This window comes from Chenopodium album, chromosome 11, assembly GCF_948465745.1.
Source record: "Chenopodium album chromosome 11, dcCheAlbu1.1, whole genome shotgun sequence".
Lineage (NCBI taxonomy): Eukaryota > Viridiplantae > Streptophyta > Magnoliopsida > Caryophyllales > Amaranthaceae > Chenopodium > Chenopodium album.
The window spans coordinates 18,670,583-18,696,734 of NC_137844.1; the positions used below are offsets into that span (position 1 = coordinate 18,670,583).

The window sequence follows — 26,152 nt, forward strand, 5'->3', positions numbered from 1 at the left end:
GATTTTTGGATTTCCCTTGGGATACTGGTCGCGCTCTTCGGACAGATTGGCTCGAATACCTGCAAAAGAACGAATATCCCGTTGCGGGAATATTCGCCTCCGACAGTCAAGTTAGTAACCGAAAATCGGAAAAGCTAGAGAGAGAAAGTAGAGAGAAGTGGGAGTTTGAGTGTGCCCTTAAATGTCATGTCACAATCCACCCCTCCCATCATAAATATTTGGGGTATTTATAGGGGTGGGGAATTGTGCCCTTTAGGGTTGTTGCCCTAATATTCTGCGCTCTGATTGACGGCGCAATCAGGAGAGGACACGTAACCTAGGGGGCGCCGTTTTGCGGCTTTCTAGGGATTTGTAAGGAAGCCCTTTATTCTCTTTTTCAGGTGCTCATGTAATAGTTTTACACGTGTTATCTTCTTATAGGGACACATGTCGCTTCTTAATTTGAACCACGTGTCTCTATGGAATTGGACTACGTATTTGGGGTATTTTTTACCCTAAACAGATACCTTACAGGTTCCAGGTCTAAAATTTTATTACCCAAAACCAAAACCTATTGCAACAGTTTCCAATTTTATTACCCGAAATCGGAACCTGATCTACAGGTTCTTGTTCCAGGTTAGGGTATCCTGAATTTTTGCTCACCCCTACTTATTGATAGTCCCTTATAGCCAATTTTAAGTCCCAAAATGATAATCCCATTTCCTTTCTTCAATGCCCATTAATATTAATTTTTTACCAAAATTTCCTCCAATTTACAATAATATTTGTGCAAATTTAACTTTCCCATATAAATTTTGCTTTTCTATGTACTTTTATTACTTTCTCTCTCTATTTTTTTGCATACCAGTAAATTTACCTTTACTATGTACTTTTACTACTCCGTAATTGTTATTTGTGTTTTTAATTCCCGTGAAAATTGCCCATAAGAGACTATCATCGAGGGACAGAGGGAGTAATAAATACGGAAATTAATAAATAAATTATGAAATAAATAAAGATCTTCTAAATTAAAAATGATTTTTGTAAAAAAAACATTTTAATTAAGTTTGACCAACAAAGAATAAATAAACCGATCAAAATTGAACATAGTGATAGCCATTTTATAGATGATTGAATTGTTATCATATACAATAAATTAGTTTTTGAATATGATTAATTACATAATTTTTATCATGTACCAAATATACAAGTGTGTAATATGCAAATCTTCAATTTTTAAACTTAACAGCAGGTCGTGTAGTACAATCGAAACCAGTTCTTCATAAGAGGATGAAAGGATAGTTTGCATAGTATTCACTTTGGCTCTGCGCAACTAACACTGCATAGATTTTCAACAATACCAAATGATGGGACGTTAATGTAACTCACTAACTCTCATACCCGAAAACAAAGCGTACAATCCTTTGTAAGAGTTACAAGATCATGTTCTTTATGCATAGGTTTTAGTGAGGGAGTGTTAGTCGCCAACCATGAAAACCTTTCTTGCAATCGCTAGTTTTCCTCTGAAAACTGATTTTTACTTCCACCAAAACCACAAATATAGCCGAACTAGCAAAATTCAAAAATCAGTGTACTGTTAGATATTTATGGTAGCATCCCATAGCCTGAGTCGACCATCACGACCTCCACTGCAGATTGTCTTCCGGTCAAGGTCTGAAGCTACGCATCTAACCACGGAAGCTGAAAAATGTGGAGTCCTGTACAGCTGCCACCCACCTGATCTATCCTGAGACTGATGATATAGCAGCATAGAATTATCTGCAGCCCCAATCCCCAACCATTGCTCCTGAGCATTAATAGACAATATTGAACTGTGAAGATTTATATTTTTAGTACATTCGATGTTGTAAGCAGAATTTTCCCAGAATCTAACTGAGCCATCATCAGAGCCTGTTATAATCCCTCCATCCAAAGCTGAATACTCAACGCACCGAACTGGCCCCCCATGACTTGCCAAAATTGCATCGCAAGAACCTCTTGAAATTGACCAAATTCTAGCACTCCAGTCATCACTTCCAGTAATCACAGTGTCTTCCACCATCCTGATGCTACGGATCCATTTCAAGTGGCCCGATAGTTTGTGGACTTGCTTACCAGCACGGATGTCCCATGTGTGCACAGTATTATCTCTACCAGCAGCAGCCAAGATTCCAGTAGAATCATCATATTCCATGCAAAGAACAGAACCTGGGCAACGGGCAACTGTAGCTATGCAACTACCATTTCTGGCATCCCACATTTTGACAGTTCCGTCATGGGCAGAACTAAGGACACGTTCTCCTGAGAGCATGCGGACACTACTAATCTGTGCCTCATGCCCCTTAAGCTCTTCAAGAGGGATAAACTCATGTTTATCCCAGATCACAATAGACAGATCATCAGACCCTGATACCACCTTTTCTCGATCGGAACTTATTGCACGGACAGCACTGGAAAGGGAGCATGATGTTATGCAGAAAGAAATATAGACAACAAATTTGGCCATGACCAAGGAAGACAAGTATAACTACAAAGGAACACAACTTTTGGAGGAATTAAGATCTTCAAGGCGAAATAAATTCCTTTTCACCCTGTGAAGCACATGAAGAAAACAAACGATAGATAAAGAAGTCAGATGATTACCCTGTATGACCTCTCAATGTTGCGCGAAGTTCAGAACCATGACTACTAGGATCCCATATCTTAACCTGGACATTGAAGGAGATAGTGAAAGATGAGCAATATAACTCAAATTAATTATTCACCATGTACTTTATGGAATTTGGATTAATCTTGATCAGTTTTATTACCTTTCATATGATTATCATTTTTAATCAATCAATCAAAGCCTTAATTCCATAATTGGGGTCGGCTACATGAACCAAAAGTGATTATCATTTTTAATCTTGTGATTAATTTACTCCATAGAATTTTCTGTTTCTAATAATTGAATATTTTTTATCATCTTATGATTAATTTACTCCATGGAATTATCTGTTTCTAATAAGTGAATATTTCCGACCATTTAAGTAATAATCATTTTTTGTTCATGTAGCCGACCCCACTTATGAGATTTAAGGCTTTGATTGATTGATTTAAGTTATACGGATTTGAAGATTAACACAATAATCAATAAATGCCAGAAAATGCTTTTGTCAATTTTATTGGCACAAGGCAATTATATTATTTTTTTACTTTCTCCAATCTCCATCTTCAGAGGGTGATGTGGAGGAGAAAGTGTTGTAAACACAGACACTAACAGTACGTTTGGATTGAAGGAAATGGAGGGAAAGGAAGGGAAGGGAAATGGAGAGATGGGGTATATTTCATTAGGATAACAAATGAGGATGGAAGGGAATTGGAGGGGATAGAAATGGGGGGATTAAATTGTAGGAAATTGATCCCTCCATCAATGGAAAGATTTGGAAGGAAACTCACCATTCTTCCCTCCCCTCCTCTTCTCCTCCCTCCCCTTCTTTTTCTTCCCCTTTCTTTATCCAAACACACTGTAAATATAAAAAAATTAATAATATTGGGAGTTGATGCATGTCCCAAAAAGGCAACTTGTAGTAAAAAGTATATGATCTCAATACTATATCTGGAACAAATCTAAAGATTGGCTCTAATATGAATGTTGCTTAAGCATGAATCATAAGAGAATATCAGTCTTAAAAGGGAGTTTTTCCAAAACAAAACGTAACAATTAACTGACTTACTGAGCAGTCAGTACTTCCACTTATAAAGAAGCCTGTATCTTCACGATCACCAATCAGATCGCAAACCTCTCTTCTTGTGACACAATGTAAAGCAGTAATCGCTTTATGATGGCCTTTAAGAACTCGCACATTTGTTTGACTTCTCCTTTGTCCCGAATTTGGAAAATTCTGTTTGCGGGGTGTACCAATCTCAGTTACAGCTGGCATAGAACGAAGTATGATTGTCACAAAAAATTAATGTCTCGATTGATAAATACAGTACTCCCTCCGTGTTTTAATAAGTGTTGTAGTTTGACCAAACACGCATGTCGAGACAGGACTTTGACCATTAATTTATCTAATTATATGTTAGTAAAATTATAGGAAAATTGATATTATGAAAGTATACATTATAACGAATCCAACAATGTATTAAACAATAACATTTGTTTTTTATATATTAGTAAATTAATCAAGTCAAAACCATTATGTGAATAGTTAAAAAAGTCAAACTGTAACACTTATTAAAACACGGAGGGAGTAAAAACAACATTTTGGAGGAATGAGCGCAGCAATACCTGCTGTTTCGGTTTCAAATGTCCAGCCACGAGAATGGCTGAAAGAGTTTACTTTTAGCACTGATTCCCTCCCAAACATGCTCCTGACCCAATTTTTTGCGATAGTAGATGCCTTGGAAGGTTGATTATCTACTGTAGCATCTCGAAAATGAGGGGATTGCAAACCCGAAGAAGACAATGATTGAGCCTTTAAATCCGATATCCCCCAGTAAACCATTTGTAGTTGATGAATATATGAAAGGTACCCTCTAAGTTGTATCTGAAACAATTCAATACATTTAGCTCATATCGGATGATTAATTGATTATAACTCAAGAATATGCATAAGCTTCTGAAAAATGCTTGATGGGAAAAACCTAAAGAAAAAACAAATATCTCGAACTTATGGTTAAAACTTGAAAGCTAGAAATACACTGGAAGAAAATGATAATGATGGGTTTAATACTTTGATGTATGAATAGGCAAACAAACTAAGGGATCAAAGTTTCTTTTTAAAAATAGAACAGTGAGATTTTATGGAGGTAGTCTTGTCAAAATGACTGCATAAGAATAATGGATATATACTCCTTCCAAACAATCAGAATACTAGATGATTCATAGCACTTTTCCCAATGCTACTTGAAGTGCTATTTTACCGTTCCTAGGAATGAACAGATGACTGGCTAATACATGCAAATGGAATTTAATGGCTATGGAGTGAGAAGACATTACAGAAACTGATAGCACTCACATAATGGTCATAACTGACATTTTTCTGTGCTATACTTTGTATAATTGGCCACGCATCTGTATCAGCCATACCCAAGCCACCCTTCCAATTGAATGTAAACAGAAAATATTACATGGTCAGATAATAATACAGTTTGCATTACCAAGTGAGAACAAAATGTTTACAAGTACCATATGTGATGCTATCAAGATCAGTTGTGACATAATGAGGCTCTCATTACTGGAAGACCTGAACCATAAACATTGTGGAATTAGTTAATTTTAAAGGCAGGATATAAACCAGAAGGAAAACGAATATTTCATTCTCTACATCAGTCACATGGCATCAGCTTCATCTAATTGGAGATCCATGCCATCAGAATTCTCTTTAGGAGTTATAAAAAGTTAAAGAAAGATCTATTTTATGTTTTAAAGACTATAACAAATTGAGAAAACATGTCTCTCGTGTGGGGTGGTTGTTAAAATAATTTTAATCTAATCTGCTTTGACTTGAACTTATTTTTTCTGATCTAATTTTATTTAAACTTATATTTTGATCTGATTTTGGTCTCATATGAATTTAAACAAATAAGAATATAATAAAAATTGTGATTGTTATTATTTTTTCACATGCAAGTTGGATATACATAAAATTAATATAATTAATATATAGGTCTAAATATATTTTTCTTTTGATTCAACATATCTAAGTATTTTTTTATTATTATAGTTTATGGCTAACATATTTGTAAATTACACAATCTAAAGTATAAATTCGTATAAGAATACAACAACATCAGCTTGACTATAATCCATAATTCGAGATCTATAACCAATTACCATGGTCTTGAGCAAACTTTTGGCTGCTAGAATCCCAAAGAACTAACTAAAAACAACTGAGTGGAGTTGACCCAAAATCAACCCAAATTCAAACCCAACATAAAATTAAAATTATTCAACCGAAATGAACCTATTTGACAGTTCCAGCTAAATTTCAGTCTTGAAGGCTTCACTAAATGATTATTTTGTTGTAATGCCACATTATCAGGCAGGTTAATACTATGAAAAAATTCCAGAGAGACATGTTGGAGCATATAAGTTAATTTTGAAATGTTAATGGATATAAGTTGCCAAAAAATTTAGCAGATTCAGTTTTGGATTCTGAAATGTTAGTTTATTACTGTAAAGAGCAAAAAGGGCAGCTACAAATTCAGTTTGCTTGAACTCAATATATTAGCTGCAAGCCTGCAACCGTAAGCAAATGATAAAATAAAATTATTTACTAGAGATGATAAAGAGATCAAAGGAAGGTCCACTTCCAAAGAAAACAATCACAAAAAGATCATGAAAAGATGGAGAATTTACTTGCTTAAAGATTGCTCTATCAGACTTTCAAAGAATGCTTCCCAAAACCTGCAAAATGATCACACAATCACACAAAAAGGACGAGAAGGCATGAGTACAACAAAATGATTACAGAAATGACCCATCCCCTATATTACATCTCATTAGGAAAAGCGTAAGATAACTATAGATAAAAATTTAGATCTGTTTAGGAAGCACTAATTGAGGTGAAATCTCCCTTGGCTTGACATATTTATTTCAAATAACCTCGTGATCAAAGGAAAACACCATAATTAGTTAACTTAGGTGTCCCTCATATCAGTCTATATCTATCTAATAAGCACAAATCTAAGAATTTGAAAAAAGATAGGGTATTGGGGACTCCCAGGATTAAAAATAAAAAAATAAAAAAAAGTGATTATTCAAAACAACCATACCCTTTAATAAAAATTAGGGTCTCATCATCTTTCTTAAGCTCTCTGTAAATATCTCCAGCCCATGTCATTTCAAAAGTGTCAAATTTTAACTGTTTAAACTTAAACCAACATTTATTACATTGCAGCTTCCAGCTACATGCCTACATGTATGATTAGGACACACTCAGATAAATACAGAAATGCATATGCCAACCATGTAAGTCTTTCTCCCAACTTTGGAAAAAATCAAGGAGAAAAAAATGACATGACACAAGAAGCTGCCACTCTTACAAGATTACTGTGGCAAAACTCAGAACTCTACCAAAATGATGAATCTAATCCATGTTCAAAATTCTCCTGATGTTAAATAAATCTCAGAAATTTTTTAATTGAACATTTCTTAATGCAACAAATTCCTTAAAAACATGTCCTGTTTTCACAGCTTCCTACTTAAACTATTACTTCCTCCATTCAAAATAGTTGGAACACTTAATTGGGCATAGAGTTTAGGTGATAAGTTGAGACATTATCAATTGTTATTTAATAGGAAAGTGAATGCGATTGAAGATAGTGAGGTATTATTAATTGAAAAAGTAGGTATAGAATATAGTGGATAGAGAGATGCAATAAAATAATAGTGAGGTATTTCCCAAATAAAGTGTGCAATATACAGGGGCAGACAAAAAAGAAAATTGTCCGAACTGTCTGGGATGGAGAGAGTATTTGTTTAAAATAATTCAATCATAATAAAGCTACAAACGATTATCTTTTCTCCAAGAAAGCTCAAAACTTGATTCTCCCTAAGTACATGTTTATCAAATTAATTTATTAATCGTTGTATATGTTACTTATATTAGTGTGCATTGGAACCTAGTTTACAAACAACAATAAATTATAAAAATAAGAAATAAAATAAAATAAATGACGATAAACAAAAAAGGAAAAAAAAAAAAAAAAACACATAGATGACTTATGTAATTAAAGCTTAAAATTAATTCGTGTCTAGACAGATTAATGAGGACATTAAGATAGACAAATCAAATGGCCGAAGAGTAAGTGTTGGCAAAATATTTCTATGTGTTGCAATATGTAAGGGACGCATGACATTTAGGAGCCCATGTGGTAAGGAGTGAGAGAGATATTAAATGAAAGGCACCATGTTATGAGGAGAGCAGAGGGAAATCATGTGCAAACAAGGAAAAATTGCAATAAATTTGAAAATCCCATAAAATGAGACATTACAATGTTCAAAGAACAACAGAAGTATTAACTATGCACTTGAATACTATATACAATCTGCCACTCTAGCCTGAAACTAATTTGACATCAACAGTATTAGTAAACTTTTCAGGGAAAAAATACATACCCTGTATCCTCCCAGATGGATAAAGAAATGAGATGACGTTGGACGTAGTCTGAAACGTTATTGAAATCCTTCCTATACATCTCCGCTGAAACTTCAAGCGCCTCTCTCAAAGTTGGCATGTCATTTTGGTAGGTTGCACATGTAATAAGTTCTTTGACCTGAAATTTTAAGCTCACAAAATAAATAGCCACCTTGAGCAATAATATGTACAAAAGAAAGAGAAACAGGGTAGAATCGGTTGCAAGCCATAATTGAGCAAGATTTTCAATAACTATCTAGTCTCTCTTATATTTTATGTAACTAGGGTGGCTAACGCGCGCGATGCGCGCGCCATATCTAGTAATATTCGGAAGCTCTTTCAATTTGGACTTACATCACAACTTTAGTTGGTAGCATTAATGAGGGAAAATATGTAAATAAATATTTTTAGGGGTATAAATATCAGCACACCATTTTTATGAGTTTAAAAAAAGAGCTAATTAATATTAATGGGGGCAATTAAGTAATAAACATTTTAGAGGGTATATCTGTCCAAGCGTTATTCATAAAGAGTTATCTCATACTTTTTAAAAGATAGGGAAGAACCACTCTCACACAAACACAAATAATTTTGACACGAGTATAATGAGGGATAGATGGAAAGATGAGCAATGACTTGAAATCTACAATTTTTGCTCACCAATTGTATGTAAAAATTTAGACAAAAAACATTACCATTTCTTTCACAGCAACAAACTGTTCTTCGGACAACTGACCATTCCATCCCTTGACAACATAAAAACAAAGTATGAGCACATTATCTGGACTATAATTCAGGAAAATATTCTGCATAAATGCTTACAGCACTCATGTGATCTCTTATACATTCAATCAAGGTTCTACCAACAATTCCTTTGGCATCCGTCTCAAGTAAAGCTGCAAATATGGCAAACCATAACCAATCAGTTCTGGCTTCAAAATTCTTACCTGATACTGTTGAATTGTTGAGAGGAAACATACCAAGAATTGTCTCATATTCATCAGATGAAAGAATGACATCTGCATCTCCAAGATCCAGAAGAGAAATCCACAATCCCTAAATAACATGACCACGACATAGTTACAACCTGAATCACAACAACCTTCTAACCCAGGATTATTTAGCCTATAGAGCCAGGATTCAAGGGTTAGGGAACAACAGAATAAAGGAACCCTATATACTTGCAACACACTATTTCACGGTATTTAGAAAATTGGGTCTCACATAATATAAAACACTGAATATGGGTTGAGAGACTGTTAGGAGTATAATTAAGTGGGGCCATGAGCTTTAAAAAGGGTAAATTGTTTCACCAAAAAAAAAAAAAATTCCAGTTACAGTGTGTTGCAAGTATTGTGACATTTTCACTTTAAGAAAGTGTTGCAAGTATTAAAAAACGGAGGAAGTATATAGTCTCTTGCACATTAGATCAGAAAGTAATGACATTAACATCACAGAAAACATTTTCATTATTTGACCATGAAAATATAGAAAAACTAAAGAGATTTAGTCAGAACAGTAGGCATAGAGGAACATTTTTCAGGTTCTATACAATTTAGTCACATTAACAATTAAAAGATTTAAAACTCTACACACGCCAGCAGTTACCTTGAATAAGGATAAGTCATGAAATTAAAAGACAGAAGGAAATGTTGAATCATTTTTCGAAATACAAGTTATGGATTTAATAGATAAAAGAAAGTGATGTTATACATAGTCTATGAGCTCCATAAATTAACACACACAATCACAACATATGCCTTATTTGTACCTTTAAAAGAAGAAAGGGAAAAAAAAAAAGGATGTCTTACAACCAACAATTTCTCTTTTCACTTCAAACAGATAAAAGTTGCTCCCTCTGTTCTTTATAAAATGCATCACTTCCCTTTTATGAGTGTTTTTTTTTAAATGCATCACTTCTATATTAGGTAACTTTATAATTTATTTTATCATTTCTTTCTCTTACTATGAATCCCACTTAAACTATTTTATCATATTTCTCTCTCCCATGGTCCCAACTTAAATAATAAACATATCTACTCTCTCTCACATACTTTCTCTTTCATGGTCCCAATCTAACTTTTACTATAATAAATTATTCACTCTCACAATATTATATTACTCCTAAAACTCCGCGCATCACCAAGTGATGCATTATAGAAAAACGGAGGGAGTATGGACTTGAGGATGTACTTATTTTCCCATTAATTTATATGCACTTCTTTAAATTAATTTAAATATAATCTAATTAAGGGTAATCAAAATTGATCATATGTAATCATAAGTGATTTAGACTGGCTAAACAATAGTTGTGCAGTTTATTTACTATTAAGGGCTAGATATTACTAAATTATGTCATGTTTCACAATATGGCCAGGGAAAGTGTCTTTTGTAAACCTTAAAGCTTATTTTTACTTAGAATCTCCAACAGCAACTACTGTAACTTTCCTCCCTGCAATCAGTTGCTTAATTCCGCATATAATCATCACAGCTGGATAGAAATAAATGCACATAAACTGTCAATATTATGGTTTATGAGTCAAAGAGAATATTCATGCAACAAAAGCTACATGGGAAATTCGAACAGGTCCTTGGTGAGTTTTGCTTGACCAAGACGTTTTTTGAATTACCTGCAGCTTTACTTTTATGTCCAAGATCAATCCTTTCTCCTCATCCTGTGACCAAATTTTATAAAAACCAATTATTGCAATTATATAGTAACTTGTATGAACAATTGAACACTTTAAAACAGCATTCCTTTAGGTGTAAACAGCTTCTTTTGTTGTATCCTTTGCAATGTGCAGCCTTAGATAAGTTATTTAAATTGAAAATTAAGAAATAACCAGATCCCAAAGTTGTAAGAAAAAAAACTACATATGACTTCTTATCAACTGGCTAACAGTATTTTTAGTTATTCATCAAAGGTAAAGTCAAAAACTAAGGGAGGCACATTGTAAACAAGATAAATTTTGGGTTTTATAGTAAAAGCAACCATTAAAAAAATGCTCAAACGTTGCAACGTTTTGTGCAAGTAAACCCTTTTAACCATGGATCTTACATCTTTGTCTTTAATGTCTTTTAGGATCTGCTTCCTCTTTTCGTCTTCCTCTTCTCCTCTAATGTTAGCAGGAAATTTAGAATATGTGTATTTAGCACCACCTACAAAATGAGAAATGTACATTAAACCTTCAACTTATGAGCAGTAGTTTACTGGCTAAGTCATTCGTTTACGAATTAGATTGGATAAAGTACCTATAACTCCGTCTATAGGATCTGGTATGGTTATAATAATTAAGTCTGAATGAGATGATGGATAGACAGACATAAGACTTTCATCTCTTCCAATTGCATCTAAAAACTTATCAAGGACGTTGTCATTGCTTCCACCAGATGACAAAACTTTTTCTATGTAGTTAGTAAACCCTTGAGAGAGTAGAAATTCAGCTACCTGGCATAAACAGCAATTTTCAATATGAGAATACATAGTTGTGACAGCTCTGGAATTCTATAGTTAAATAAACTAACAATAATTCCTTTAGTCAATCTTATGATGTCTTAATTTTTATTACTGCCAGGAAGAAATCGTAGTGCAGATGTGCAATGCAGACCTCATTCAGTAGAGTATTACATACTACTATACTTTAATGAACATCAAAACATTACATTGAAGCGTCAAAACAATTTACAGGGGAAGGTAGAGTCGGTTAAAGATACTAAGTGATAAGCAAACAATTTGAGAGGGGAGGGGGAGAATCAAAAGTTAGTTGGCTAACAATCTAACTTAGTATTATTCAAACACTCTGTTGCATCGAAGTAAGGGAAAAAGGGAGGGAACTTGTTTTTATAGGTCATATTTAACATCCAAAGTTCATGATATCGTCAAGTCCATGTAGAAAAAGCCTCCTTATTCCACGCCCTTAATTTCAATTTCAAAGATTTAAGCTATTATCAAACAAAATTCATCTTCAACCTTAGCAATCACACACCTCACTATTCTAACATCTGAAATCTAGATGGGAAATTCTCAACGGTGACCCCCAACTTCTGCTACGCCCCAATGGTGACCTCCCTTTTTTTTTATTATACAAAATGACCCCAATTAAAAAAATATTCTCACTTATGACATTAATGAGAGTTAATTAATTAAAAAAAACTAACCATGGTTAGCTCTGAAAAGACAAGAAAAAGAAAAAAAAAAAAAAAAAAAAAAAAAAAAACACCAACCCAACCGCCACCTCCACCCTCATCCCCACCTGATCTAGCTAGCACCACCTCCCACCCAACCCCCTCATCTGAAACATCGACCTCACACCCAAACCGCCGAACCCCAGCGCAACAACTCCCTCGCACAGCAGCCCGCAACCAACCCCCTCCCTACCTCCACCTTCAACCCATCACCACATAACCCCAGCGCAACAACTCCTTCGCACAGCAGCCACAACCAACCAACAGTCGATTCCCACGAGACAACCACTGTTAGCCGCCGAATTAACCACCATCACCTCCAATTCGACCATAATAGTGACCATCGCACTCGGTCCACAGCAAAGCCACCGCAAGATCCTTCAGAGCGGGTGCTCATTCAATTGAAGCGATCGCTCCTAGTTCAATCTACAAAATCCAATTCGTGTTTGGGTTTAGCGGTCTGGGGGTGGTTGGGGTTCCGAGATCGGCGATCTAGTGGTGGTGACGGTGAAAAGGTGAAGAGGGAAGGAGGGTTGTGGCCTGGGATTTGGGAATCTGGCTTGGCGGTGTTTGAGGTGGAGTTGGCGCATCATCACTGGCGGTCGGGGGAGTATGGGTAGCATCGCCGGCGATCGGAGGAACTTGGGGTGGTGTGCCAGAAGGGAGATGGTGGCTGGCAGGTGGTGGTTGGGCAGTTGGTGGCTGGTTATTGGTGGTTAGGGTTAATTTTTTTAATTTTTCTTTTTTTTTTAAATATAAATCAACTATAGTTAATATTTAATGAAATTAGGTTATGAGTGAGATGAAATTTTTAACTAAGGTCATTTTGTATAATAAAAAAAAGGAGAGGTCACCATTGGGGCGTAGCAGAAGTTGGGGGTCACCGTTGAGAATTTCCCAATCTAGATTAATTGTCTACTATATATTTTTTTAATGAAAAGTGAGGCTCCAATTGAACAAAGTAAGACTAAAGAAGTGTAGAATAGTCGGAGCAAGACTGGGAAAACAACTCTTGCATAAGCTATAAAAATGCTCTTCAACCCAGCATCTTACACTGATCTCATCTAAACTATGCAATGTGTAATAGAGGAGCTCAAAGTTTACAGTGGAGAATAAAATAGATAATTGGCCCTACTCCCCATAACAACTCCCCCCCCCCCTCTCTCTCTCTCTCTCTCTCTCTCTCTCTCAACATGCACACAATAAAGGAAAAAAGCTAATACTGATGTTAAGAAAACAGGGAAATATCAATCATCATTTGACCGGCTGACTTTTTTCCTTACCAAGCCCAATCACAACTTTCACAAATTCTTTCCTCATTCTCATCTTACCCTATTTATTACATTTCTTAGATCCACTTTACCTCTCTATAGCTATTTCTACCTCTATAAAACACCCGTTACCATGTTTGCTTGCTGTGAGTAACCCTTATAGATGGATGCTTACTGCTTAGGTATAACAATTGATGAAGCACGGCTTACAAAAAAAAAAAAAAAAAAAAAAAAAAAAAAAAAAAAAAAGAACAACTCTGAAGAGCTGATTTTATGGTCAATCTGCCCCTCCTAGCCTCTCAGTCACCAAGTACGAACAAGTGCTTATATATTCTGACAAACTTATGTAGTTATATCTGCCTTTAATAGATAAAGTTGTAAGGTATAATATATCTATAAAGGCATCAAAGCACAAGTTTTAATCTGTCTTTAAGCTTCAATTTCTCATAGGACAAGAATCCAGGGAGATGTAATGAAATAACACATAACAGGCACTTATGCAGTTTCTACCATTTTACAGTATGTACAAGACGGTCTTAATAATACTGCAACTTACACAAGTATTGAACTACCCCCATGTTGGAGAAAATAATGCCTCAAATGATATACAAGTATATATCTGCAATCAGAAGAACCAAATGACAAAGATGGAATGTGTGGCAGTGGGATAACTCTAAAGAAAAGGAAAAAATAAAAGGCGGACTTTTATAAACAACTTTCATTAAAGATTTGTAATAGCCAAATAAATAAGAAAAAAAAAAAGGACAAGGGACTTCCAAAGCAAAACAACAAACCATAGGATCTGGCTCTTGATTATTTGAACGACACCAATGCATTGTAAATGCTTGAGCATCAAAGGTACATTCCGTGCTATTTACCTGAGACAGAACAAGAGCAATCTCTGCAGTTTAAAACAGTGGTCCTGAGAATTACTCATAACATTCTAGATTCAGACACTCATGAGACATATTAAGCAGTAGAACTGTGTAGAAAGAGAAAGATAGACAGCACGGTTGGAAGTACAAAACATACAATGAAATTGCGGTATCCCGATAAAACCCTAGCAAAGAACTTCAGGAATATAAGCCTGCATAAGACAATACAAGATACAGAGCAGAGGCACATATTAGCTTGATGTCTTATTAAACACATATAAATCATTCAATATGTCAGGAATATCCAAATTACTAACAATACAACTATAACAAGATTCTCAAATGAACTGTACGGCAATCAGATCTAAAGAGCACCACAATAATACAACACTTGCCTTGATCTACTGCATTTCTTACATACTCTATTCACTATGTGACATATTCTACTTTTTCTCTAAATATATAACCAGTTACAAAGAATTAAATAGAATAATATTCAAGATGTTAAAATATCAAATGATAATATGATACTTTGGTGGAGGTGAAATTAAAAAGTGTTTAGGCATCACCACAAATGATGCTTCTGTTGGCTTTCATAGTTTCATTTACCGTTCAAATTCAAGATGGAATCCAGAGTCAATTATATCCAATCAGACAGCTATGGTAACAGCAGTTTAGCGATAAATTGAATGAAACTATCGTTGAATCACTTCAAGGTTTCTACCATTGAGAACGGTCAGAAACAGAAAACATTGAAGCATCAGGAACAATTCACATACAGTATATGACATTTCCACACTAAAACTCTATTCTTTAGAGACACAGTCAAGTGGGAATGTTTGAGAAATAAGACAAAAACAAGCAGACATTCGCAGAACTGATGCTTCAAACTCAGATTTTATGTCAAAAGTATTAACATCTGAAATCAAATTGCAAATTTACAGTATGATATCTTACTATTATCATACTAAAGCTTCTTAATCATGAAAATATAGTATTGAAAGGACCTTGCTTCCAGGGTTGAGAAGCTTTGATTTGATAATGATAAGATATAATAAAATTACAGAGGAAACTCGAGAGTTCAACAAATCGACACTACCAAAGAAAGTTTTCTAGATTCATCTTACGTAATAAGCACCTCATTAGGAATGGTAATATCACCTTAGTTGAAGGTCATGGTCCTTTCCCCAAGGTTTGGCACCAACTTTAGGGCTTCTCATATATAGTTCTCCAAAGCCAGTATTTACCTCGTCTATACACATCATATCTGGATACAATAGCTTTTTTATATCAGCATGCAACAAGCTTAACTCTGGTTCAGGTATAGGAGGTATCTCCTCTGACGTGGAGATACAGTTATGATCAATATCAACAGTAACAACCTATACAAGAAACTGAAATCTGCTTTAAATTTTCCTCAGAAAAGAAATATTTAGTACTGAACTGTTTAAAGTCACTAGTAAGTCGAGAAAAACAGAGGCATTTGGGGAATTGTAATAGAGAAAAGGAACTGCATTCGATAATAACAACTTACACCATCCATTGAAAGTCCAGATGTATCAACATTTGAATGAAGGCCGATGATATATGGAGTTGGAGCATCAACGTAGTCCACTCCTTTTGAGAAGAGTAATGGAATGTAGACATTCTTTATAAAAGAAACTAGAAATCAGTGATTATGATACTTTATATTAGAAAGATTACACTTAGCATAATTGAAGGCTTTATAGTTTGAGTACTCACTTCTCAACAACAAGAAAACACAAATCCCATTCAACAGCACTAAGAAAAGTAGAAGACTTTATATAAAAAAAAAATAAAAAATAAAAAAAAAGTTTCTTTATAACAGAAACTGTCTCTGAGAAAGAAGTTAAACAAGCCAAGGAATAGAAACCCTTTTTCCAGGACCCATGAGGCCATGGAGCCTCGCAAATGGGAGTATTAACAGATCCACCTTACAGTCATAACCCATAATTCAGTCATTATAAAATAAAAATGAGTGAGTTCCATTAAATTTAAAGGAAATGTCTGACATAATTTTTAAGAAAACAACATATACCAACATCAACATCAGCCCAGTTCTTCTAAGTTCTAACAGAATGTAGCAGGTAGTTGTAATACATATAATTAAAATGAAGTATATTAAAAAATAAATAAATAAATAAATAAATAACAATGATAAATTAGTATGTCTATGAAAATAAACTGTTAATAAGCTTAAATTTCCAATTTTTCTTTGTGACCAGCTTACCAATTTACCATCTACTTATCAATAATGATGAGGAATGCATTCACTATAATCAACAGCAAATTTTTATCTCTAAATGTTTATGAGCAAGTGACATTTCTTAAACAACAGTACAACCAGTTTATTTAACTTTTGACGGTCAAAGAGAGAGAGTTGCGTTGTTATCATCTCGACAAGAAATGCTAGAATGGCACCAATAAATCACAGGCAAGGTTACATATCAACTCCTATAAAGGTGAACATCAAATAATGACTAAAGCATTGTAAAACGTACCTGCCACTGAAATGGATAGATTAGATGACAAATAGACTCAGACACAAGTGTCAGGAGCGTGTACCTATTACAAAAAGAAAATATGATGGATATGTCAAATTAGGATAAGAAATAAATATACCTCCCACAAATTATCTAATTCTTCGTCTTGTTTTATTCACTTTTAAATATCTATATAGGCCTTTGCCCCATCTACAACTCAACCTCTTTTGGCTAGTTCAATTACAACAGCTAGATGGCTAATGTTGACAACTTGACACTCGACAATGTGACATAACTTACGGCACATGCTCCTTCAATCTTTAAGAATCTTTGTCCTTCAAATTGTTTAAGGTCAGTCCTCAGTCATACCCCTTTCCATTCCATCACAAGTATTACTTCTCTATCATTCTTTTCAATCTACATCTCTTATTACTATGAATCGACGCTATAAACATCTTATCCGTGTGTAGTAACCGATGATGATAATTACTTGCATGTACCTTAAAGGATCAAATTGCAGTGTCACAACTCACAAGTCAAATGAAATCATACGATCCAAGCCCTAGAAGTTCACCCAAACCCAAGTTGGGCTCAGGTGGGGTTCGTGTGAACTTCCACCCCCTATTTTCTGCGGTTTTGCAATTTTAGCTGCGTGACTTATTTGTGACCGTAGGATTGTTTCTTATGCCTAGCACGCTAGCATATACTCATGTTAAATTATTATTAGGACAATATGATGAAAGATTAAAGAGAGAAAAATAGTCTTGTAGTTGCTCATAGTCTTCAGGTTTAAGAGAGAATTTAGAGGTGTGAACTTTCAAGATGTACTTGAGAGCTTGTATTCATCATCAAGGTTTTACAGTGGATTGGTGGGTTTTCTCCGGGCACTCAGATTCCCACGATAAAATCTTCTTTGTTTCGTGGCTTGCTTGTTCTTCATTATTCATTATTGTTAATTGTTGATTATCGCAAACTTGTCAGCACATATCTTTATTTTTGTTACAAAACTTATCTTCATATTTTTGTTAACCTTATTATAATGAGGGAGAATATAACTTTCAATTTTTGTAGCAAATCACGTACTTATCTGATCGAAGCAAGATCCTCCTTTCCAGCAATACTGCTGTAAAAAGTATAATTATGTTATGAACATCCAGGGATTCTATCAATGACTTAAAGGAGACCTGCATGAATTGAGCAGATATTTGTCAAAGATAGTAAACTTGCAACTTCTGAATATTTGTTAATAACTAAGCTACAGAAAAGATAGGTCATGCATGTAGTCTATAAGAGAGGAATAAAGTTCTGTGAATTCATACATCGGCAGGGGGAAGGCCGTATTCTGGAGGAGCCTCAACAGAGAACAAGCAGTTATTAATTGCAAACAAGACTCTATCAATTCCTGGTGTGGGCAAAGGAACTTTGGAGACTATAGCCGCTATAACCTCCCAAAGTGGCTTGCTGAAATATAAATGATTATCTCAAGTCAAAGTTGACAAAACGAGATGTATACAAAAGAATTTAAGTTTTTCTTAAGCTCCAAATGTTACTTGTCAGATCTGAAAGTAATATGTGGATGAGGTTGTTCGTCTGTTACACATTATAAAAAGAAGAAAATGCCTATCCCACACAATTCAACTAGAAATAGATGATCTTATAGCATCAATCAAAGTTTAGACTCACAACCTACTCACCAACTTCCTCTAGTAGAAAAGCAAAGAGCAAATATCTCCTCGAGTGCATCACGAAGTACACAAAAACAGGGTATTCGTGAAACCAGAGAAATACACTTTCCAGCAAATGAGTTCAGTGGTATACCATATGCTTCACCAATGTCCTCATCAACAGGATCCCGGAAAGCAATACAGCTAACATAAATTTTGGACCCATCACCCGCTGAAAAAATTGCAAACACGAATTAATGAGGAATCTAAAGCACAAAGTTACAAAAAAAAAATTTAAAAAAAAAAGATAAATAAATATACAAAAAGGCAAGTCCTTTAGGAAAATTACAAGTTCAATACACTAACTACAATAACAATATACATCAAGTAGTCTATGAAGAGGCTGCTGAAAAATTACATTGAGAACAAACCTCTTATCCAATCACACATATGAAAGGAATCGTCAACATACATACCGACACCACAAATTCCACCGGTTGTTTATCCCAATATATTTTCAAATTGTGATCTTTTATAGTGATCGAAAAATTTGAAGATATCTCTACTAAATTAAAAGGTGTTCCAAAGCAAGTCTACGTGTCTAACATTAGAAAAATTGTAAATGTGGTACATACAAAATTTAGTTAAGGTCAAATACGGTCTCTAAACTAACGTATTTGTAGCATTTTAGTCCCTCAACTATTGAGTGAGGCAATTTGGTCCCTCGGCCATCAAAGAGTATTATTTTTGGCCAAATAGTTTAGGGACCTTGCCTAGTCATCAGTAGTTTAGGGGCTTATAATGCATACTTGGCAATAGTTTAGGGACTTTGTCTACTTAGTCATCAATACTTTAGGGATTTCCCTAAAAAAAGCTTATGATTGCATGAAAAAAAATGCTAACAAACTAAATCAGTTAATAGTTTAGGAACATATTAGTAAGCAAGTTATCCTGAAATTCATTCTATAAAAAAAAATAGATGTTACAAATTAAAATATATATTGTTGTATGATCAAATGCTAGTTGATTAGGCTTCATTCGGTTACATATAATCACCTACTTAAATACATCGAAATCTAACTCAAAGACATTCAAACCATGCCTCACAAAAGTTCATACGATTTTCCTCTCCTTTTGATCGGATGATTCTCCAAATTCCCACACAAACTTAACAATGAAGCTTTTTTTTTTTTTTCTTCTTTGAGGCTGAAAAGTCACTTTCAAGGTTTTAATATTCTTCTTATTTTTAATAATACTCCCTGTTTTCTCTTGTCAAAAAAAGTTCAATAGCCCTTTTTTTTTAAAACCCACTTTCCAAAGTTTTGGAAGGTCCCTAAACTTCTTTTGGTAGGACTGTTTTTGCCAAGTCAACCTTATAGTCCCTAAACTATTCTCTTTAATCAATTAATTTGACAAGTCCCTAAACTATTATAAAAAAAATAATAATTAAATTTTACCACATAATTTTAAATGGCGCCTAAACTATTGATGATTAAACAAGGTCCCTAAACTATTTAGCCGGAAATAGTACTCCTTGGTGGCTGAGGGACTAAATTGCCCGACTAAATTGCCTCACTCAATAGTTGAGGGACTAAAATGCTACAAATACGTTAGTTTAGGGACCGTATTTGACCTTAATTCGTACAAAATTTAAGCATGCAACCTCAAGTTCTTACACTAGATGCCTTACCACTAAGCTATATCATATTCCATGTTCTCTTTTGAAAACAAAATGCAAAAAACGATATGAAAAATAAAATTTAATTAAGAAAATATTGAGTCATGAATTAAATGTAAAATTGAAACACTAGTTAATGGTCAAAAGTTGCGTGATTGGGTAAGGGGAAACAATATACATAGGAAAGCTTCACTACTAAAATCGATAGGCTAAAATGAATAGCATTTCTAAACTTTCTCGCTTTGGCTGATTATACTCGTGTTATTTTCATTTGTTTTCCATAATTATTTACTACTATATTTTGTACTACAATAAGACAGGAAAAAATCCAAATATAAATGAACCAATTTAAAGGCTTTTGCACCCTGTCAAGAATAAATTTAATTAAATGAATTCCGCAAAGACAGGAAAAAATCCAAATATATATGAACCAATTTAAAGGCTTTTGCACCCTGTCAAGAATAACCTAAAAGCTTCACTATAAATATTGTCTTTAATTTATGAGGGAAGTGTGACACAGATATTTTATTAAGCATTTTCACATTTCCTGGAAATGATAATCTCTCCTTACTCTCTTACAATCTCAAGGGAACCTTCCATTCATTTCTCCATCATTACCTTGTGGCCAAACAAACAAATTCAAAAGAAAATGAGTATCAGAATTCAAGAGCAGCACACTGTTATTAATTAAATGGGATATAGTAATATTGGAATGTCTTGTGCCAAATCTGAAGTACAATCCTTCACCTTTTGACCATACACAATGGCCAGATCAAGAACATAAGTGGGTACCAACTGTTGAGAAGTACTCAAAAGAGATAATGTTCTTTTTATTCCTAGCTGCATTTTATGAAACTCAAACCCTTATTTAGAGTTTTTTATGGTGTTTTTTTTACATATATTTAATTAAATGAATTCCGCAAAGTATGATGGACATGATGCATCTCCTCTTTTCTTCGCTTTTTTTTTTTTTTTTTTTTTAAATATAGGGCTCTAGGGAAACTCAGATAAATTCGAAATAAAGCACATCAAAAAGCAATAAAATCTGTTGCTACCAAAAATTTAAACAACTTTACCAGTCAAAACAATGGGATAACTCCGAGGATAACTAGGGGGATCATTAGCATCCAAGCCTGACTTATAGAACTCAACCCCTGCAGGCATAACACACTGCAATTGTAGCACCAAAAGAAGAATCAATTTCCATTATCTCATAATTCTCATTTGTATAGAGAATGATTATAGTATACAGCATTCGAGAATTGGCTGCTGATTACAAGTTCATTACACCTATAGGCTATAAGGCTATAACTATAGAAAAACAAGTTTCTCACATCATTTGTCACGGAACACTAACATTACGTCCATATCAAATTATCAATCGAGCCATTGTTTACACTAATGTATCTCCTAGTTTCAACATCAGACACTAACACTAAGCTCGAGTCATGGCAATTTTGAAACACATTTAAAACAAAAGGTAATCAGAGAAAATCAAGTAATACTTCACCAATCAATCAACCACTTCAATATAATCCCTTAATTTATAATTCACGCTTGTAAATGTTTTCCACTCCACCTTTAAGCAATAATCCCAATACTCCAATCAATCAACATTCCATCAAACTCATGAACAATCAGCAATAAATAAATAAATTACCAATTCATGCAACAACAAAACCCCATCAAATTTCCTTTTTCTTTATTTTTAAAAAATAAAATAAAATAAAAAAAAAATAATAAAAAAAAAAAAAACATCAAATTCTCAAATCACATTAACAATACCAATCAAAAACCAAAAAAAAAATGTAAAATTGGAGTGAGTCAACTCACCATAGGAAGCTCTGGAGGTAAAGGAGCATAAAGAGAATGATCAGAACGAGGGTACTGATCAATAAGAGAAGGTTCATACACATAATTCATGCCATAATAACCATTACTTCCATCTAAAGTACGAATTTCAGGGCCAATTCCACAAACTACAAAATACTCAAAAAGGGGTGCCATAATTTCTTTCCTTTCTTTAATCCCACGAAAAGAGAGATGAAAAAAATGATGAAAATTTTTCTGGAGAAAAAAATTTGATGGGGTTGTTTAGAATCCCACCAAATGTATCTAGAAATGGAATTTTTGAACATGGTATTTGATTAAATTTGAATGAGTGAGTTGAATTTTCTTTGTTTGTTTAATGGAGGATTGAAGTTGTTTTTGATTTGGTGGAATAATAATGACTCAGTCGTGCAGTATGTATTGCGAATATTTTATTTGAATCTGGGTTAGTTCGTTTGCACAGCGCGGTATGTTTTCTGAAGAAAGACTACAGAAGCAGAAGACGTCAATTTGACGAAGGATTCCAAAGAGTGGTTAGTTAGTACTTGGAGAGTCGGAGTATATGCTACTCCCTCCGTTTTTAAATATTTACTGTCTTCGTTTCATAAAATCTGCAACAAAGTGGCTTGTACAATTTTTAAGGTAAAATTTCTTAAGCAAAGACTAGTTAACAAAGGGGCATGTGATCAATTGGATGAGAGAGAAAGTAACCCCACCACAACCACCCAAAACCCAGCCAGCCAACTCGCACCACCACCAACACCACCACACCACCAACACCACAACCACACCACCAGACCACCAACGAACTAAGCCCCACCTCACCACCACCAATCAACTCACACCACCACCCAAAATACATCCAACCAACTCGCACCACCACCAATCAACTCGCACCACCACCAAAAACCCACCCAATTACCAACGAACCAAAACCCCAACTCATCACCAAAGAACCAAAACCCCCATTTACCACCACCAACGAACCTACCCAACCAAATCGCGCGACTAGCCGGGCGCCTTACCACCTCCAACAAACCGAAACCCCAACAAACCACCACTATTTTAGATCTGAAACCCCAACTTACCACCACCAAGGAAACGAATCGAAATACTGAAATCGGGTGAGGTGAAAGGGATGAACGACGGCGAACTAGCAAGGGTGGATCTTAGTGATAGTGCGGTGCGTGGTGGGTGTTAGACAGCGAACTAGCAAGGGTGGATCTCACTGGATAGCAAGGGATGAACGACGGCGAACGAGAGAAGAGAGAACAAAGTGAAGAGATAGTGCGGTAGATCTCAGTGGTGGTGGTGGTGCGTCGGTGGTGCGGTTGATCTGAGTGGTTGTGGTGGTGGTGGTGCGTTGGTTGTGAGAGAAGAGAGAACAAGGTTGGTGCTGGTGGTGGTTGACAGGGAGAAGAGAGAAAATTTGGTGATGGTGGTGGATATGGTTGTGAGGGAGGAGAGAGAATGTGGGTTAGGGTAGGGGTGAGCATAGCAGGGTACCTTGTAAAAATTTTGATACCCAAAACCGGAACCGGAACCTGTTGCAACAGGTTCCCAAAATTAGGAATCGAAACCTGTTCAACAGGTTTCTAATAATTGGGAATCGAAACCGGATCTTGCAGGTTCCGATTCCGGTTCCGGAACAGGGTACCCTGTCATTCAAAGTAAGTTTAATAGTTACTAGATTATCTAGAATATTTAATACAAAATTACAAATACTTATATTAATACCATTAATTAAACCTTTAAGAGTAAGATGAAAATGAGTAAGAGGAGGGAGAGAGGTAGGTGATAACTTTTATACAATTTTAATATAGGGTTTTTATACTTGGGCTTAAATGATAGGTTTCGATTTCAAGTACCATATAGAGAAACCTAGATTAAAAAGGGTACCCTACAGGTTCCGGGTCCAAAATTTTATTACCCGAAACCGGAACCTGTTGCAACAAGTTCCCATATTTATTACCCGGAACCGGAACCTGATCTATAGGTCCCGTTTCTGGAACCTGCGGTTCCGAGCAGGTTCCGGTTCCAGGTTAGGGTACCCTGAATTTTTAATCACCCCTAGGTTAGGGTCTTAATTATGGATAAATTAATTTGGGTTAAAGAGTTAATATGTTGTTTATTGCAATTAAGTAAAATTTAGTAAGGGTATGCTGGTAATTTTACACACAAAAAATTTACTAAAAGAGGAAACTTTTAGTTTGTTGCACATAATGTGTAGTTTCCGTTTTGGGAAATTGTTGCAGATTTTATGAAACGGAGGTAGTATTTTATTTCTCTATTTGTGGAGTTTTTATAGAAATTGGAGAAAATAATAAAATATGGAGATAGTGGAGTAGGTGGAAAAATAAAAAATTGTAAAACACAAACTTTCATATGTGGTTGGGCACATCGTGTGGCCAACCATTATGATGGTTACTTTGTTAGTGCTATAGAGGTTACTCACTCGGTCAAGGGTTATTAAGTCGATTAGTGGTTACTCAGTTAGGGGTTACTCGGTTAGGGTATACTTGTTGTGTGTCAACTGGTCACACGGTGTGGCCAGCCGCACACAAAAGTTACTGATTGTAAAAAGCAAAAGTAGTTGATAGAATTGAAGGAGAGAGAACATGAAATTAATAAAATATGATTTATGTTGGGACCACTAGTTGAAAGAAATGAATTAAATACTATAAAAGCTTTCTTAATAAAAAAAAATTGAGCAAATTTTAAAGTGGGGCAATTATTTAAAAACAAATAGATTAATACGGAGTACATAACAAATACAGCTGGCTTACACTTTTTTTTTTAATCACTAAACCTTTCTACAGTACTACTGGGATCCTTTATAGTACTATTGACACTTTATATAACTAGGGTAGCTAACGCGCGCGATGCGCGCACATAGCTAGTCAAATCTAGAGACTCTTTCGGCTTGGTTTTAAAATCATAAATTTAGTTGTTGACATATTTAATGACAAAAAAAAAATATGTAAACAACTATGTTTATGAGTATATAAATGTCCAAAACAACTAACATTAAAGCATGAGAGCAAATAAGTACATAATTAAATATTTTAGAGGGTATAATTGTCCAAACACTATTCATTAAAAAAAATTGTATACATTAATGAGGGTATATATGTAAATACACATTTTAAAGGGTATACTTGACATTACACTATTCATAAGAGTAACTTTCTACTTTTTATAAGGTAGGGATGCGCACTGATGATATTATTAGTATTACTAATGGAAATACTTAATAATTAAGATTAATAATCACTTATTTTTGGATTATAATTTTAATGGAAAATTTTTATAATTGAGCAAGATTACAACACTTATATATTACAAACGCAATAACTGGAAGTTTAAACAGACATAAACTAAACTGGAATTTCTCTACTTTAAGTGATATAAGAGTCAATCCGTTTCTTAAGGTGAGGATTTTCTCTAGAGAAATATCTAATGTTTTTATAATATGCTCTAACTAACTCCTCCAACTCTGGCACTCTAACCTTCACTCTTTCCCTTATGCCCTTTATATAGGGGAAGGCTAACACAGGTTACCGACACTTTCTATGTCTTACAACAAGGCATGACTCAACAAGTGATTATGTCCACTGCTTTTCTAAAGACACTTTAAAACAATAACAATTAATAAAATGTGGCTATAGTGAAAGTAGACTGCATGATTGTTGTCGTGCGCTCAGTAATTCATTATCTCATCTATCATCATGTCTTGTAGACCACCTTCGCTGTCTTTACTGTCATCATAGTGGACACACATGAGATTCCTCTTCTATGACACATTTGGCATAATTTAATTCGTCCCATATCATGAAAGCTTCACACAGATTTTCATGACCTTCAAATGATAGAAGCTTTCCACTTTCAATGTCTTCTAAATATTTGTAGACTAACTTAGTATTGTTTATTGTTTCTATTAAATATTCCTCGTATGGTGCTCTAATTTTAGTATTTCCAACGTGGAGGATTTTCAGTTTTTTTTATGAAATTATTGAGATGTTGTGAGATGTAGAAGAATC

At 34.6% G+C, this 26,152-nt stretch overlaps 1 protein-coding gene across 1 annotated transcript; it reads right to left on the reverse strand.

The window, feature by feature from the left end:
• Positions 1 to 1,086: 1,086 nt before the first annotated feature.
• Positions 1,087 to 22,622, reverse strand: LOC145567469 (DENN domain and WD repeat-containing protein SCD1-like). Its single transcript, XM_081626760.1, has 24 exons — positions 22,116 to 22,622; positions 21,359 to 21,452; positions 18,635 to 18,836; positions 18,260 to 18,401; positions 18,024 to 18,124; positions 16,959 to 17,022; positions 15,971 to 16,084; positions 15,598 to 15,818; positions 14,594 to 14,648; positions 14,356 to 14,439; positions 11,358 to 11,553; positions 11,164 to 11,264; positions 10,736 to 10,780; positions 9,086 to 9,161; positions 8,928 to 9,001; positions 8,801 to 8,851; positions 8,087 to 8,244; positions 6,326 to 6,373; positions 5,153 to 5,210; positions 4,983 to 5,063; positions 4,253 to 4,511; positions 3,696 to 3,895; positions 2,623 to 2,687; positions 1,087 to 2,429 (listed from the first exon to the last, which is right to left on the reverse strand). The coding sequence occupies exons 1-24, from the start codon at positions 22,287 to 22,289 to the stop codon at positions 1,577 to 1,579; spliced, it is 3,516 nt and encodes a 1,171-aa protein (XP_081482886.1). The 5' UTR covers positions 22,290 to 22,622; the 3' UTR covers positions 1,087 to 1,576.
• Positions 22,623 to 26,152: the final 3,530 nt, after the last annotated feature.